We start from the raw sequence: 14,513 nt of genomic DNA, 5'->3' as shown, positions 1-14,513 counted from the left end.
CGTACCTGTTTCATTCCTCTGCCATTTAAGCAAAAAGTATATTCTAGGAGGAGACACAAGAACTTGGAGACAGCAGAGCAAAGAAAGAGTCAGCCAAATAAACGGGTTGGATCGCTGTTCCAGTGCTTCCTGCCACCATACAGAACCTTCATAAATACTACTCAAAGCAGGCTCACTATCAATACTGTCGGTCCCTCTTCTCTGGAGAAGAATGTGTCTCTACTGGCTAAGGCTTTCCTTATCTTGCCCCACTCTGCAATAGCCTGCAGACCCACCCAGGTCTGAGGGTGCTCAACGCTCAGTAGGCAAAGGACTCCTTGCCAGTCAATAGTATCAGCTCAACCCTTCAGCTAAGAAGAATCAGGGAGCATAGGCACACACTCACCATGCTGAACAGATAGTGAGGACCACATTTTTATTATCTGATTCCTATTTGACCATCTGATGTGGGAATTTTACCTGTCATGCTGCCTTTGCTCCAGATCTAGGTGAGATCAGATGGAATGGAAGCTCCATCTGGTCTTCAGGAAGTCTCAAGTTTTCATTGATCTACATAAAATCTCAGAGCAAGGCAATTTGGATTAAATGAGTCCAAACCCAATGCCTTCTCCCTTGGCCCTGGTACAGATACAATGGCCAAGGTTTGAGTCCAAAGTCATCCCACCCCATCAAAGTCATCACTGTTGGGAGTGATAACATAGCCCACATTTTTCATATGCTCTCAAGATCTAAACTGAATATTACAGGAGGGTAGTTGCCTTTATCCACCAGTACATCATCTTCAATATCAGTGATTTTCAACTTCCTGCTTCCATTTAATTGAATACTTTATTGAAACAATTACATGTGAAGTCCACTATAGAAAATAAATTTTTAACAACTGGGGTTGGAGTGCGGGTCTGGAGCCCTGTTTGTTGGCTTTTCCTCTCACCTGTTGTGGTGACCAATGATACTGTTACACATAAACAATGAGGGAGATAAAAGTGAATTGGGGATGGGTAGATGGAGAAAATATGGGAAACATCTTTTAGGGAGCAAGAAACAGTCATCCAGCTAGACTGCAGGACTTCTGGAATCTAAAGGGAAACCAGCCACCTGTAAGGGAAGCTCACGTGAAGAGGGGTCAGAGAGCTGGGGACCACCAGCTGGCTTGGTGGGTGGAGAGAAGGGTAAGGGAGGAGAGGGCATGGGGCTGTGCCAGGATGCCCCAACTCCAGCACTGGCCTCAGAGAACACATGCTGATGAATAACCACACACTATTTCACCACCAATCCATCCAGGGCTGGCATCTTCCCTTCCTGGAGCATGAGGCCTCCTGGATGAGCAGTTAGGGCTAGTGAAGCAGGTGCAGGGAAAGTTTTGCGCACTCGCCACACAGCCAGTTAACCCTTCCCTCCCTGGTCATCATTTCTCAAAACCTGGGGAAATGTCTCTTCTGGGGCCCAGGCCTACAGGTGGAAGTGGCTGGTTGAAGGACAACCCTTTTTGTGACTCAGGAGACTAGGTACAAGTGCTAAGGGCTACTCTCTGTAGCTCAATGAGTGGGCAGGTGAAGACTCCATTTCCTCAGCCGGAAAATTCTGTGTTCTGCTCTTTTCAGAAACCAGGAGAAGAGGATTAGGGCCTCCCTGTGCAGGGAAATCCTAGAGATCTATCTAATGAAGGTAGGACAAACAGTTGAATTTATTTGGAGATCTGGAATGGGAAAGAGGGTTTTAAAAGCTATGGCTATAATTTCTAGGAGCTCCAACTAAAAAGGCACAGCTGGAGAAAGAGCAGGTGTGGCCTGTCTCTCCTCTGATCTTCTAGCCTTTGAGGGTTTGGAGCATACCCTCTACCAGGTCCTCTATAAGATCCCACTGGGCTCAGTCTTCTGCTTAGTCTCCTTCCACCATCAAACCATCAGGACACCTGAAACTAACCCTTCCTACCAGAAAGGGATAATTAAAACAGAACAGAAGCTAGTTAGAAGGGGAGGACAGAACTATAAGGAAAAAAGGAATTAAGAGGGGAATATGAAGGGACTGCTGTGAGAGGTTCCTGGATGTTTGCAGGGCAAGACTTACTTAGTTCCTTCTTGCCTGTTTTTTGACCTAAAGAAATAGTATGTATCTCTATCAAGCTCCACCCCCATTCCTCACATCAGAACACTTTGGCTAAAAAGACAAAACAAATCTAAGTCTGGTCAACCCACACAGTCCACCATCATGTGAACCACAGACAAGGCCACTGTTCTTTCTTCAGCCCCTTCCCAGAGATGGGGGGTGAAGCTGGGAAAGGGGAGGAAGGAACAGACTGAACACTCAGATTTTGAAACCCACATTACATTTAATACAGATAAACTGCTTCCCACATTATCAGCAGAGAACTAGCTACTTTCTCTCTCCTCTCTGAGTCCCATTTGGGGAAGGGAAAATAAGCAAGAATAGGAGGGCATAAACATTAGCAAGAATCAAAGAATCTACCAATGGGAACACCAGATCTTAGGTTGTGGATTGATAACATTACAATTGAAAATCTGGCTGAGACAGGGGTTCCTAAAACTTTATATGCAAAATAAGAGCTGGCTATTGGTGAAACAATCAAACTAGAGGAAAGGAGAAGCAAAGTAAAAGGGACTCCTCTTCAGAAACTCCTTAAAAGAGTTTAGTAAATGAAGAAAAAAATGTTATTTTGACTCTTTTGTATATTTCTCCTACCTTGATATCAATTAATTGATTTTAATTTATTTATTTATTTATTTAAAGAGGTGGGGGTCTCACTATGTTGCCCAGGCTGGAGTGCAGTAGCGATTCACAGGCACCATCCCACTACTGATCAGCACAGGAGTTTTGACCTGCTCTGTTTCCCACCTGGGCCGGTTCACCCCTCCTTTGGCAACCTGGTGGTCCCCCGCTCCAGGGAGGTCACCATATTGATGCCAAACTTAGTGCAGACACCTGATTGGCATAGCACACCACAGCCCAGAACTCCTGGGCTTACGCGATCCTCCCACCTCAGCCTCCTGAGTAGCTGGGAGCCATCACACCTGGCGAATTAACTGATTTTTGAACCAGAGTCCCTGAAAAGCAAAATACATTTGAACTGAACTACCTTCTTTTCTTCACCTATAGCTACAACTTGGTATGCTAAAATTGCCAGTTAACAATACAGTGGTAGCCAGATGGACTTATTTTGATCAAGTTTAATATTGGCTCAATTATGACAGGTCCGTTAGTCAAAACACACCCACAAGCACATTAGCTCCCTTCCTACCTTTCTTCAAAAGATCCCAAATTTTGCCCCCATGTAAAGAAAGTTCCTGGGTTTTCATTAGGCCTAACTTCACATCTAAGCTTAGAAGGTAGAGTTCGGACTCAAAGGAGAAGGAGGAGAGGAGAGGAGCAATAACATATTCCAGCAAAGCAACAAACAGACAAAAACGGCAAAGCAAAATGAAACAAAACTCAAGGAAGAAACAAGCAATGCAGAGGAACAATCAGAAAACAGAATTCTTGTCTTTAAAACAGTTAAGGTTTAATAGATTTTCTACATTAAAAAAATTAAATACAAGGGCACACAGGCTGGTTTTGGAGTGGGATTTTTGTCTTTTCTTCCCTTAAGTCAAAAGATCAAAGGGAAAAACCAAAAGGAAACGATAACCACGGTTGGTTAAAGTGGATGCCACGTGCTCTCTTGTGGTCATTTTAGCAAATCATGCATCATAATAGACTCTCACTCACTGCCCATAGGAGGAGATGAAACAGCAGGAACAGAAGTGGTGGGGGATTTGACTGGTTCAACTGCTACATAGGATGAACTAGGAACAAGTTTTACATCAAGGTGTTGACCCATGTTCTGTCGCCTTAGGACTCCCTTAAAAGAGGCTCCCGTCTGGAATGTGTTAATTACGTCGATCTGCAAAGAATCAGAGAGTGAGACAGCTTTGCTCCACAGTCAGAGAGAGGTGAAGAAAGAGGAAGGGAGGGTCATGGAAGGTTGGGGAAGTGGGGATGGAAGTAGACGGGAAAAGGGAACAGGAGACAGCAAGAGAGAGCTTCCCTCCCGCACAGCAATGGTGAGAAGGGGAAAAACGTTATTTCATATCACAATTCATTTAGGGAACAATTTGCCATGGAGTCCCAAGCCCAGCCATAATCTAGTTTTCTCTTCCCTCTGAATCCACAGTGGGCACCTGAGGTGTACAGGGGGCTAGACTATTTAAAATTTAAAGGGACTTTTCCCTCTCCATCACTCCTTACAAGCTGGACAGACATTGGCAGCTTATTCATTGTTTTTTACCTGTACTGTTAAAAATCAGGCAAACAACGTAAAGATTCTGAAGGCAATTTATATATTACTGAATTTCAAGGCTCAGGACCCTCTAAATCAATTAAACCGGCTACCTATATTTTTGCAGATTTTCCAGGAAGATAACTCATGTGTTTAAAGAAAAAACAGGGGCTGTGTAGTAGTCAATATATAGGTGGCCATGATGGAAAGGCCCCTGGGCCAAGAGTTGCTGGGCTCATTCTCCTCTGAGTATCTTCTCTGGGTATCTATTCCTTCCCTGGGCTGAAGTAGGCAGGGTTCCTGAGAATGGAGCTCAAGAACCCAGTGGCCGAGCCCATTATAGAAAATGCTGCTAAGTGCATTAATGCATTCGAGATTCTGAAATGTCTGGCGGAAATGCTGACAGTAACTTGGCAATTAGACTGAGGGAGGGAAAGGAAGAGGTTTTTGTTGGTGGTGGCTTACACAAGTAGTCTCTGGTTTTCAGTGCTCTGTTCCACAGAGACAGAGGCAATTAATGCTGTTCATTTTCTTTTCTTTCTTTTTTTTTTGAGAGGGAGTCCCAATCTATCGCCCAGGCTGGAGTGCAGTGGCTCACTGCAACCTCCACTTGCCGGGCTCAAGCAATCCTGCCTCAGCCTTCTGAGTAGCTGGGACTACAGGTGCACGACACCATACCTGGCTAGTTTTTGTATTTTTAGTAGAGATGGGGTTTCACCATGCTGGCCAGGGTGGTCTCGAACTTCTGACCTCATGATCTGCTCACCTCAGCCTCCCAAAGTGCTGGGATTACAGGTGTCAGCCACCATGCCTGGCCATGCCATTCATTTTCTGACAGTGGTCCTGATCTAGGGCCTCAATCAACTCTACCATCCTTATCCCTAACCCCTAAATAACAAGGACAAAATCAAAAGGATTCCCTTCAGCCTTCATGAATCTGGTAGAATAATTTTAGAAATATCTATCTGCTTAATGCCAAGGGTTGATCTACTAGGAATGTAGGAAAGGTGCTGATTTTATTAACTGGCCTTCATTTTCCTGGGAGGGAAGATGGGAAAGCAAGCGGAATGTGAGTGAGACATTTCTTTTATAAAGCTTCCTGAGAAGCCGTGAGCTGTTTAGGGCTAGTTTCTGGACCCAGATCACAGTCTGAGCTGCAACACCACCCCTTCCTCACATTATTCAGTTTCAGTTCTCCAGGACTGAGGAGTTTGAACCCGCAGGAGGAGAGGGTTTACACTTGGGGTGGGTGGGGGGGGCTCCAGCTCCATGGACAGAGGGACTGTAGAGACACCTTCTTCAGTGCTTATTGGAGTTACAAGGTTCCAACCTCCACAATTCTAGTCTCTAAGTTTCCTAAACTTCTGCTTTCTGATGCTCTCAGCTCCCCAAAAACCAAAGGGAAAAGGAGACTAGAAGAACAACCCAGAACAAGGAAAAGGGGAAATCCCAATCAGGACTAGAAAGCAGCTGGGCAACACCTCCCACACCCAAGCACTGTGATGGGAATGACAGCAAAGATCGACTTGGAGATGGCAGGGGGCGAACCCAGCTGAGGCTGAAAGGCTGATGCTGGGAGCGGATCTCAGGGATCCAGGATGCATGTTAGCATTATTAGCCTCATCAGATTCCGGAGTCAGGTGCATCCTGGGATGCCGTGAATTTGGTCATGGTGGCATCTTGAACATGCCTCACTTTAGGCTTTAATGCAGTCTGGCCCAACTGCCTCATGTTCCAACAATGGGGAAAGGTAGTCTACCTAAAGCTATGTAGGCAGCGAAACCAAATAGACCTTATAGAGAGGTGCATTGTCAAGGGAATTGAGATTGGTCATGAAGGGGAAGAAGACCCATGCATCTTAGCCTCCTAGGACAGAAGACTGGAAAGGAGCAAGGAGGCACTGGACTGAGGAAATCTTGGCTAGGAGAAAAGAAATCATGTAGTAGAAGAGGCAGTTGATCCTGAAGAAAAGCAAAGCAAAGACAGGTTATTTTGGAAAGAGCAGACCCAAAGGAAAATACTGGGGGCTTTAGCGATGGGAGCCAAAGGCGCCAGGTTCTGTGGGTACTTGGATTCAGCAGCCTGGAGGGTGGGGTGGGTGGGGAGTGGGCATGAGGACTCTGGGTGCCACGAGGCACTTTGTTCAGGTCCTTCTGGAATTTTTCTTTCTGGGAGGAACTCAAGAGAGGGAAAAGGAACCCGAGTGTTTCCCTACCTAGCCCTTCTTTTCCACTTTTCTTGTGTGTGTGTGTTTTGCTTATTTCTGAGACAGAGTCTTACTCTGTAGCCCAGGCTGGAGTGCAATGGCTCGATCTTAGCTCACTGCAACTGCCTGCTGGGTTCAAACGATTCTCCTGCCTCAGGCTCCCGAGAAGCTGGGATTACAGGTGCACACCACCATGCCCAGCTAATTTTTGTATTTTTAGTATAGTAGGGGTTTCACCATGTTGGCCAGGCTGGTCTCAAACTCCTGACCTCGTGATCCACCCGCCTAAGTCTCCCAGAGTGCTGGGATTACAGGTGTGAGCCACTGCGCCCATCTTCTTTTCTACTTTTCTGTCTGTTGTCTTGCCCATAGGAGATAAGTTCCTCTCAGGTATGTAGTTTAGAATATTCACTTCATTTATCTCTCTTCATTTATACACTAAGGAGGTGGGGCTGACTGGTGGGGCTGAACTTTCCTTTTCTGTTTTTCAGATGGAGTTTCACTCTTGTTGCCGAGGCTGGAGTGCAATGGCATGATCTCGGCTTACCGCAACCTCTGCCTCCCAGGTTCAAGCGATCCTCCTGCCTCAGCTTCCTGAGTAGCTGGGATTATAGGCATGTGCCACCACACCCGGCTAATTTTGTATTTTTTTTAGGTAGAGATGGGGTTTCCCCACGTTGATGAGGCTGGTCTCAAACTCCTGACCTCAGGTGATTGGCCTGCCTTGGCCTCCCAAAGTGCTGGGATTACAGGCGTGAGCCATTGCGCCCGGCTAACTGGGCAACTTTCTAAAACATCTGCTAGGCCAGTTTTAGACAGTGAAACTTATTTTGAAGATCTCCAGCCAATCAGCAGAGAGAAATACACCTCTTCTTTGGAGACCACCCTTGAGATCGTGAAATTTACAGTTTTTTGAGATAGAAAATCTTAGGATGAAAGCAATAAAGGCATGTGGGGTGAGAGCAAGGGAAGACAGAATTATCAATGCCTAGACCAGCCCATTCACCCAGGAGAAGGTAGTTAGAATTGATGCATGAAAAGTGGAAAAGAAAAGTTATTGTGGGGCTATAGGCAGGGGACTTGAGAGCAGCAGGGCGGTTTTATCCCATTTCAGAAATTGCAAGAAGGGAAGAGGCTTGAAGAAATTATTGCTTCCTCCTTGTCAAGAAGCAAGTCTGAATCCTGAAAAAGATGCTCAGACATCCAGAGACTATTGTCATTTTTATACATGAAACCATCAGATTCCCCACCATGGCCTTACACTTTGAGTGGGGGAGATAGAACAAGGTGACTTTCTTTTACAAAGACCCCTCCAGATGGTATCTATTCCCACGATGGCCGTGTAAGGAGGCTACAGTAAGTGAATGCTAGGGATGTCAGCATAGAGATACTAACTCCTTTCTTCTGAAGGCTAGGGAAACACTGTACATTTCCCACCCTGGGGTCAGGTCTAGTGCTCGCAAGAAACCTTATGCTGAAGCTTGCCCATTTGACAGAAGGTAGGAGGGTGGGCTTAGAGTCAGCCCAGAGCTAAAGGACTATGCTAATAGTGTCCCATGGTCTCGGTCATTTGATTCCTCTCCTCTCAAAGGACCCCACTCAGATCCCTTTGTCCATTTGTCCTGAAGCTGGGGAGCTAGTGCTGCCCATTAGCAGTGAGCCTTTGGAAGGGAAGAGATGCTGGCCACCTCCCACCACCTTCCAAGACGGGAAGCTTCTTCCCCCAAGGCAAGGGCAGACCACTCTCAGAGTACCTGAGTTTGGATACGGTTCAGGCCCCGGAACCAGAGGATCTGGCCTCGGCGCAGCTCCATCTCGGCATGGTCAATCTCATCCAGCCCCTCGGCATCCTTGGTGATCTCCTCTTTGGTGGTGCCATGCCCAGCCTCCTTCAGGAACTTCAGAGATCGGGTAGGTATTGCGGAGATGATCTGAAAACAAGTGTAGTGAAGAGGGAGACACCAGAATCAGAGTGAGAATTGCTGTCAGTCAACCTTCAAGGGCCGGGCCCTTGGGCAGGTTATACCCTTCCCACTGGAAGAGCAGTGGACAGAAGCACCAATCCATCCAGGCAAGCATTCTCCAGGTGCCCACCAGCGGTCAGGCTCTTGGGAAGGTTTTCTGTATTTATGGACACAAAAAACAGAGCTTATATTCTAGTAATCGACCAGCCATCTGCCTGGTCATATACTTCATATTCCTCTTTTTGTCTCACTGCTTCTTTTCCATTTTGTGATCTGTCTTTTAAGGTTAACAGAACTATATTGCATGGTACACAGTAGGAGGGCACAGAGACCAGGACCTGGGGGAAAGCAGTCTGGGGAGAAGAAGATCATATGGCATATGTATGGGCAAGGGGTTGAGAAGGGTATTGGAAATGAATGACCCCTTTCTTAGTTGCCACATGCAATATAGTTTCTGTGTTACAAACTCTCGTGAAAGGATACCAAAAGTTTTCTTGGGCTTGAGATGAGGAAGCGGATGAGACAGGCCATAGAAGAAGGGACACATGAGTATTATCAGAAGACAAGGAGCAGCACGTTGGGCTTGAAATTCAAAATAAATCTCCTGGTGAGCTCAGCAGCTGTCAGTCAGTTCTTTCCAGACAAGATGAGAAGCAGCCAGGGCTCACAGGGGGAAGAGGGACTGTATGGGCAGTCTGACACGGAGCCACGTGTTTTGAAACGAGAACAATGCCAAAGCTCCGACTCCAAATGCGGGAAAGAGCTGCTGTGATACAGAAGGAAGGCTGTTATCTGGCATCGAGGCTACATGGCCACATGTGAGGCAAGGGCCAGAAGAGTTTCAAACAACAGGTGACACAACCAAGCTTTACCAAAGCACAAAACTGCTTTAGGCACCCACTGGTAAAAACACTTCGGCAAATAGCACAGGGTGGAGGGAATTTGATAGACATTAATTAGGGAGCGTGAGTGCAGTGGCTCATACCTGTAATCCCAACACTTTGGTAGGCTGAGGTAGGAGGATTGCTTGAGCCCAGGAGTTCAAGATCAGCTTGCATAACATAGCGAGACCCCCTCATCTTTTTTTTTTGAGACAAAAGTCTCACTCTTGTCACCCAGGCTGGAGTGCAGTGGTGCGATCTCGGTTCACTGCAACCTCTGCCTACCAGGTTCAAGCAATTCTCCTTCCTCAGCCTCCCAAGAAGCTGGGATTACAGGCACACACCACCACACCTGGCTAATTTTTTTTGTATTTTTAGTAGAGACGGGTTTCTCCATGTTGGCCAGGCTGGTCTCGAACCCCCGATCTCAGGTGATCCGACTGCCTCGGCCTCCCAAAGTGCTGGGATTACAAGCATGAGCCACTGTGCCCAGCCTGTTATAACCTTAATAGCTAAGAATTTACAAGGTATTAGACATTATTCCAAGTCTTTTCTGTATCGTAACTGATTCACTAATTAACAATGACCTTGTTTTCGTAAGTTGAAGCCACTGGGACACAGAGTGGTTAAGTAATTTGCCCAAGATTATTCAGCCTATAAAAAGGAGAGCTAAGGCCAGGTGCGGTGGCTCATGTCTGTAATCCCAGCACTTTGGGAGAGCGAGGTGGGCGGATCACAAGGTCAGGAGATCGAGATTATCCTGATTAACACTGTGAAACCTCATCTCTACTAAAAATACAAAAAAATTAGCCAGCTTGGTGGCACTCATCTGTAGTCCCAGCTACTCTAGAGGCTAAGACAAGAGAATCACTTGAACCCGGGAGGCAGAGGTTGCAGTGAACTGGGATCATGCCACTGTACTCCAGCCTGGGTGACAGAGTGAGACTCCATTTCAAAAAAAAAAAAAAAAAAAAAAAGAAGAGGCCTGAGTAATCCTAGCACTTTGGAAGGCTGAGGTGAGTGGATCACCTGAGGTCGGGAGTTCAAGACCCACCTGGCCAACAAAGTGAAACCCCATCTCTACTAAAAATACAAAAATTAGCCAGTTCCGGTGGTGGGTGCCTGTAATTCCAGCTACTTGGGAGGCTGAGGCAGGAGAATTGCTTGAACCAGGAGGCGGAGGTTGCAGTGAGCTGAGATCACACCACTGCACTCCAGCCTGGGTGACAGAAGAAAAACAAATAAAGGAGAGCTGGATTCAAACCCAGTCGTTCTCAGAATCCATGCTCTGAACCATAGGCCACAGTGCTACCCTAGAGATCTTGTAAATCTGAATATATATCAGGTAAGTGTTAAGCATTCCACCCAAATAAAGCCATGGCAAGAAACAGAAGAGGCTGGGAGCCCTGAATTATGTCAGCCCAGCAGCCCACAGCCAGGTTTCTGCTTCATGAGAATAAAGACATGTGTCTTGTAAACTCTTCTACTTCTAAGACCCTTAATTTTTTTTTTTGGTAGTGAAATGCCATTGAAAAGGTTAATTCCTGTCTCAGGGAAGCTGAGGGATTTTTAACTCCAGGCATGGTTAGAGAGGAACTCTGAAACCTCTGGAGTGATCATTCCACCTGAGATCCTGTGAGATGGCAAGAACTTGAAAACTTGAGTGGGGGTGGGGAGGAAAGAGGAGAAGATGAAGATGGGGTGCTGGGGGGGTCTCCATCTCACGTATAGGAGGGGAGGTCTGCAGGCTGTGAGAATGCATCGGGAGGGTGTGTTGGTGCTTACCTGGCCCCACAGAAGTTCTCCAATTCCAATGAACAGACACCACAACCACTGGGACAGGCTGAGCCTTGTACAGCTGAAGGGTTTACCCCCAAATTCCACGATGAAAATCTAGAATAGAGAAAGGGGCAGCCCACCATCAAGGAAGTGACCAACAGGCAGCTCTGGTCCTCTAGTCAAGGCCCCCAAAGCCACATCATCCCCCTGCCTCAGGATCCTTGGGTGCAAGTTCTGATTTGCTTGTAAGGGAAGGGAAAAGAGGAAATTTCTAAGGAGAGACAGACTCAAACAGCCCTTATAGAGCACTCTGGAGGGGAGACAGTCGAAGTTACTATGACTCTGAGTAACAGATGATCTGGAGGAGATAGGGGAGCTGGAGGCTACTTGTGACTAAAGCCAGTTAGTGACAGGAAGGTAGAGTGATGGAGAGAGGAACTGAGGATGAGGTGGGGGGATTGCTTGAACCTGGGAGGCTGAGGCTGCACTCCAGCCTGGGTGAAACACACAGAAAAAACCTGTCTCAAAAAAATTAAAAAAAGCCCAGGCATAGTAGTACTTTGGGAGGCAGAGGATTGCTTGAGGTTAGGAGTTTAAGAACAGCCTGGACAACACAGTGAGACTCCATCTCTATTTTTAAAATTAAATTGAAAAAAAAAAAAAGGAATTGAAGATGGGGAAAAATAAGAGAGGTACCTGGCTGAGGGCTGGGACAGGAGCTCTTTTGTTACAGGGTTAGCTCATAGTCTCGTACTGGAGGAGTGCACGCTGGGCTGACTATGTAATATATGTATACCTGGCTGAGGGCTGGGACAGGAGCTCTTTTGTTACAGGGTTAGCTCATAGTCCCATACTGGAGGAGTGCACGCTGGGCTGACTGTGTAATATATGTATACCTGGCTGAGGGCTGGGACAGGAGCTCTTTTGTTACAGGGTTAGCTCATAGTCTCGTACTGGAGGAGTGCACGCTGGGCTGACTGTGTAATATATGTATACCTGGCTGAGGGCTGGGACAGGAGCTCTTTTGTTACAGGGTTAGCTCATAGTCTCGTACTGGAGGAGTGCACGCTGGGCTGACTGTGTAATATATGTATACCCTGCTGAGGGCTGGGACAGGAGCTCTTTTGTTACAGGGTTAGCTCATAGTCCCATACTGGAGGAGTGCACGCTGGGCTGACTGTGTAATATATGTATACCTGGCTGAGGGCTGGGACAGGAGCTCTTTTGTTACAGGGTTAGCTCATAGTCTCGTACTGGAGGAGTGCACGCTGGGCTGACTGTGTAATATATGTATACCCTGCTGAGGGCTGGGACAGGAGCTCTTTTGTTACAGGGTTAGCTCATAGTCCCATACTGGAGGAGTGCACGCTGGGCTGACTGTGTAATATATGTATACCCTGCTGAGGGCTGGGACAGGAGCTCTTTTGTTACAGGGTTAGCTCATAGTCTCGTACTGGAGGAGTGCACGCTGGGCTGACTGTGTAATATATGTATACCCTGCTGAGGGCTGGGACAGGAGCTCTTTTGTTACAGGGTTAGCTCATAGTCTCGTACTGGAGGAGTGCACGCTGGGCTGACTGTGTAATATATGTATACCCTGCTGAGGGCTGGGACAGGAGCTCTTTTGTTACAGGGTTAGCTCATAGTCCCATACTGGAGGAGTGCACGCTGGGCTGACTGTGTAATATATGTATACCCTGCTGAGGGCTGGGACAGGAGCTCTTTTGTTACAGGGTTAGCTCATAGTCTCGTACTGGAGGAGTGCACGCTGGGCTGACTGTGTAATATATGTATACCCTGCTGAGGGCTGGGACAGGAGCTCTTTTGTTACAGGGTTAGCTCATAGTCTCGTACTGGAGGAGTGCACGCTGGGCTGACTGTGTAATATATGTATACCCTGCTGAGGGCTGGGACAGGAGCTCTTTTGTTACAGGGTTAGCTCATAGTCTCGTACTGGAGGAGTGCACGCTGGGCTGACTGTGTAATATATGTATACCCTGCTGAGGGCTGGGACAGAAGATCTTTTGTTACAGGGTTAGCTCATAGTCCCATACTGGAGGAGTGCACGCTGGGCTGACTGTGTAATATATGTATACCCTGCTGAGGGCTGGGACAGGAGCTCTTTTGTTACAGGGTTAGCTCATAGTCTCGTACTGGAGGAGTGCACGCTGGGCTGACTGTGTAATATATGTATACCTTAGCTGAGGGATGGGACAGGAGCTCTTTTGTTACAGGGTTAGCTCATAGTCCCATACTGGAGGAGTGCACGCTGGGCTGACTGTGTAATATATGTATACCCTGCTGAGGGCTGGGACAGGAGCTCTTTTGTTACAGGGTTAGCTCATAGTCCCGTACTGGAGGAGTGTACGCTGGGCTGACTGTGTAATATATGTATACCCTGCTGAGGGCTGGGACAGGAGATCTTTTGTTACAGGGTTAGCTCATAGTCCCGTACTGGAGGAGTGCACGCTGGGCTGACTGTGTAATATATGTATACCCTGCTGAGGGATGGGACAGGAGCTCTTTTGTTACAGGGTTAGCTCATAGTCCCGTACTGGAGGAGTGCACGCTGGGCTGACTGTGTAATATATGTATACCCTGCTGAGGGCTGGGACAGGAGCTCTTTTGTTACAGGGTTAGCTCATAGTCCCATACTGGAGGAGTGCACGCTGGGCTGACTGTGTAATATATGTATACCCTGCTGAGGGCTGGGACAGGAGCTCTTTTGTTACAGGGTTAGCTCATAGTCTCGTACTGGAGGAGTGCACGCTGGGCTGACTGTGTAATATATGTATACCCTGCTGAGGGCTGGGACAGGAGCTCTTTTGTTACAGGGTTAGCTCATAGTCTCGTACTGGAGGAGTGCACGCTGGGCTGACTGTGTAATATATGTACACCCTGCTGAGGGCTGGGACAGGAGCTCTTTTGTTACAGGGTTAGCTCATAGTCCCATACTGGAGGAGTGCACGCTGGGCTGACTGTGTAATATATGTATACCCTGCTGAGGGCTGGGACAGGAGATCTTTTGTTACAGGGTTAGCTCATAGTCCCATACTGGAGGAGTGCACGCTGGGCTGACTGTGTAATATATGTATACCCTGCTGAGGGCTGGGACAGGAGCTCTTTTGTTACAGGGTTAGCTCATAGTCTCGTACTGGAGGAGTGCACGCTGGGCTGACTGTGTAATATATGTATACCTTAGCTGAGGGATGGGACAGGAGCTCTTTTGTTACAGGGTTAGCTCATAGTCCCATACTGGAGGAGTGCACGCTGGGCTGACTGTGTAATATATGTATACCCTGCTGAGGGCTGGGACAGGAGCTCTTTTGTTACAGGGTTAGCTCATAGTCCCGTACTGGAGGAGTGTACGCTGGGCTGACTGTGTAATATATGTATACCCTGCTGAGGGC

At 47.3% G+C, this 14,513-nt stretch overlaps 1 protein-coding gene across 15 annotated transcripts in view; it reads right to left on the bottom strand.

Moving 5' to 3' along the window:
* The window catches only part of ATP2B4 (ATPase plasma membrane Ca2+ transporting 4), a 120,679-nt gene that overhangs the window by 6,291 nt on the left and 99,875 nt on the right, over positions 1-14,513 (bottom strand). For 7 of the 15 annotated variants that reach the window (XM_002760669.6, XM_035281133.3, XM_035281132.3 and 4 more), the window contains 3 exons: positions 11,110-11,217; positions 8,234-8,410; positions 3,724-3,898 (listed from right to left, as the gene is read on the bottom strand). In XM_002760669.6, coding sequence (XP_002760715.1) covers positions 3,724-3,898; positions 8,234-8,410; positions 11,110-11,217 — 460 coding nt within the window. The remainder of the gene's footprint in view (positions 1-3,723; positions 3,899-8,233; positions 8,411-11,109; positions 11,218-14,513) is intronic. The other 8 variants (XM_002760667.5, XM_008985449.4, XM_017966577.4 and 5 more) reach the window with 2 other exon arrangements.

The sequence above is a fragment of the Callithrix jacchus genome, chromosome 19, assembly GCF_049354715.1.
Source record: "Callithrix jacchus isolate 240 chromosome 19, calJac240_pri, whole genome shotgun sequence".
NCBI classification, from domain to species: domain Eukaryota; kingdom Metazoa; phylum Chordata; class Mammalia; order Primates; family Cebidae; genus Callithrix; species Callithrix jacchus.
The sequence above is the reverse complement of the archived record's forward strand: the minus strand, read 5'-3'. Positions and strand labels throughout refer to the sequence as shown.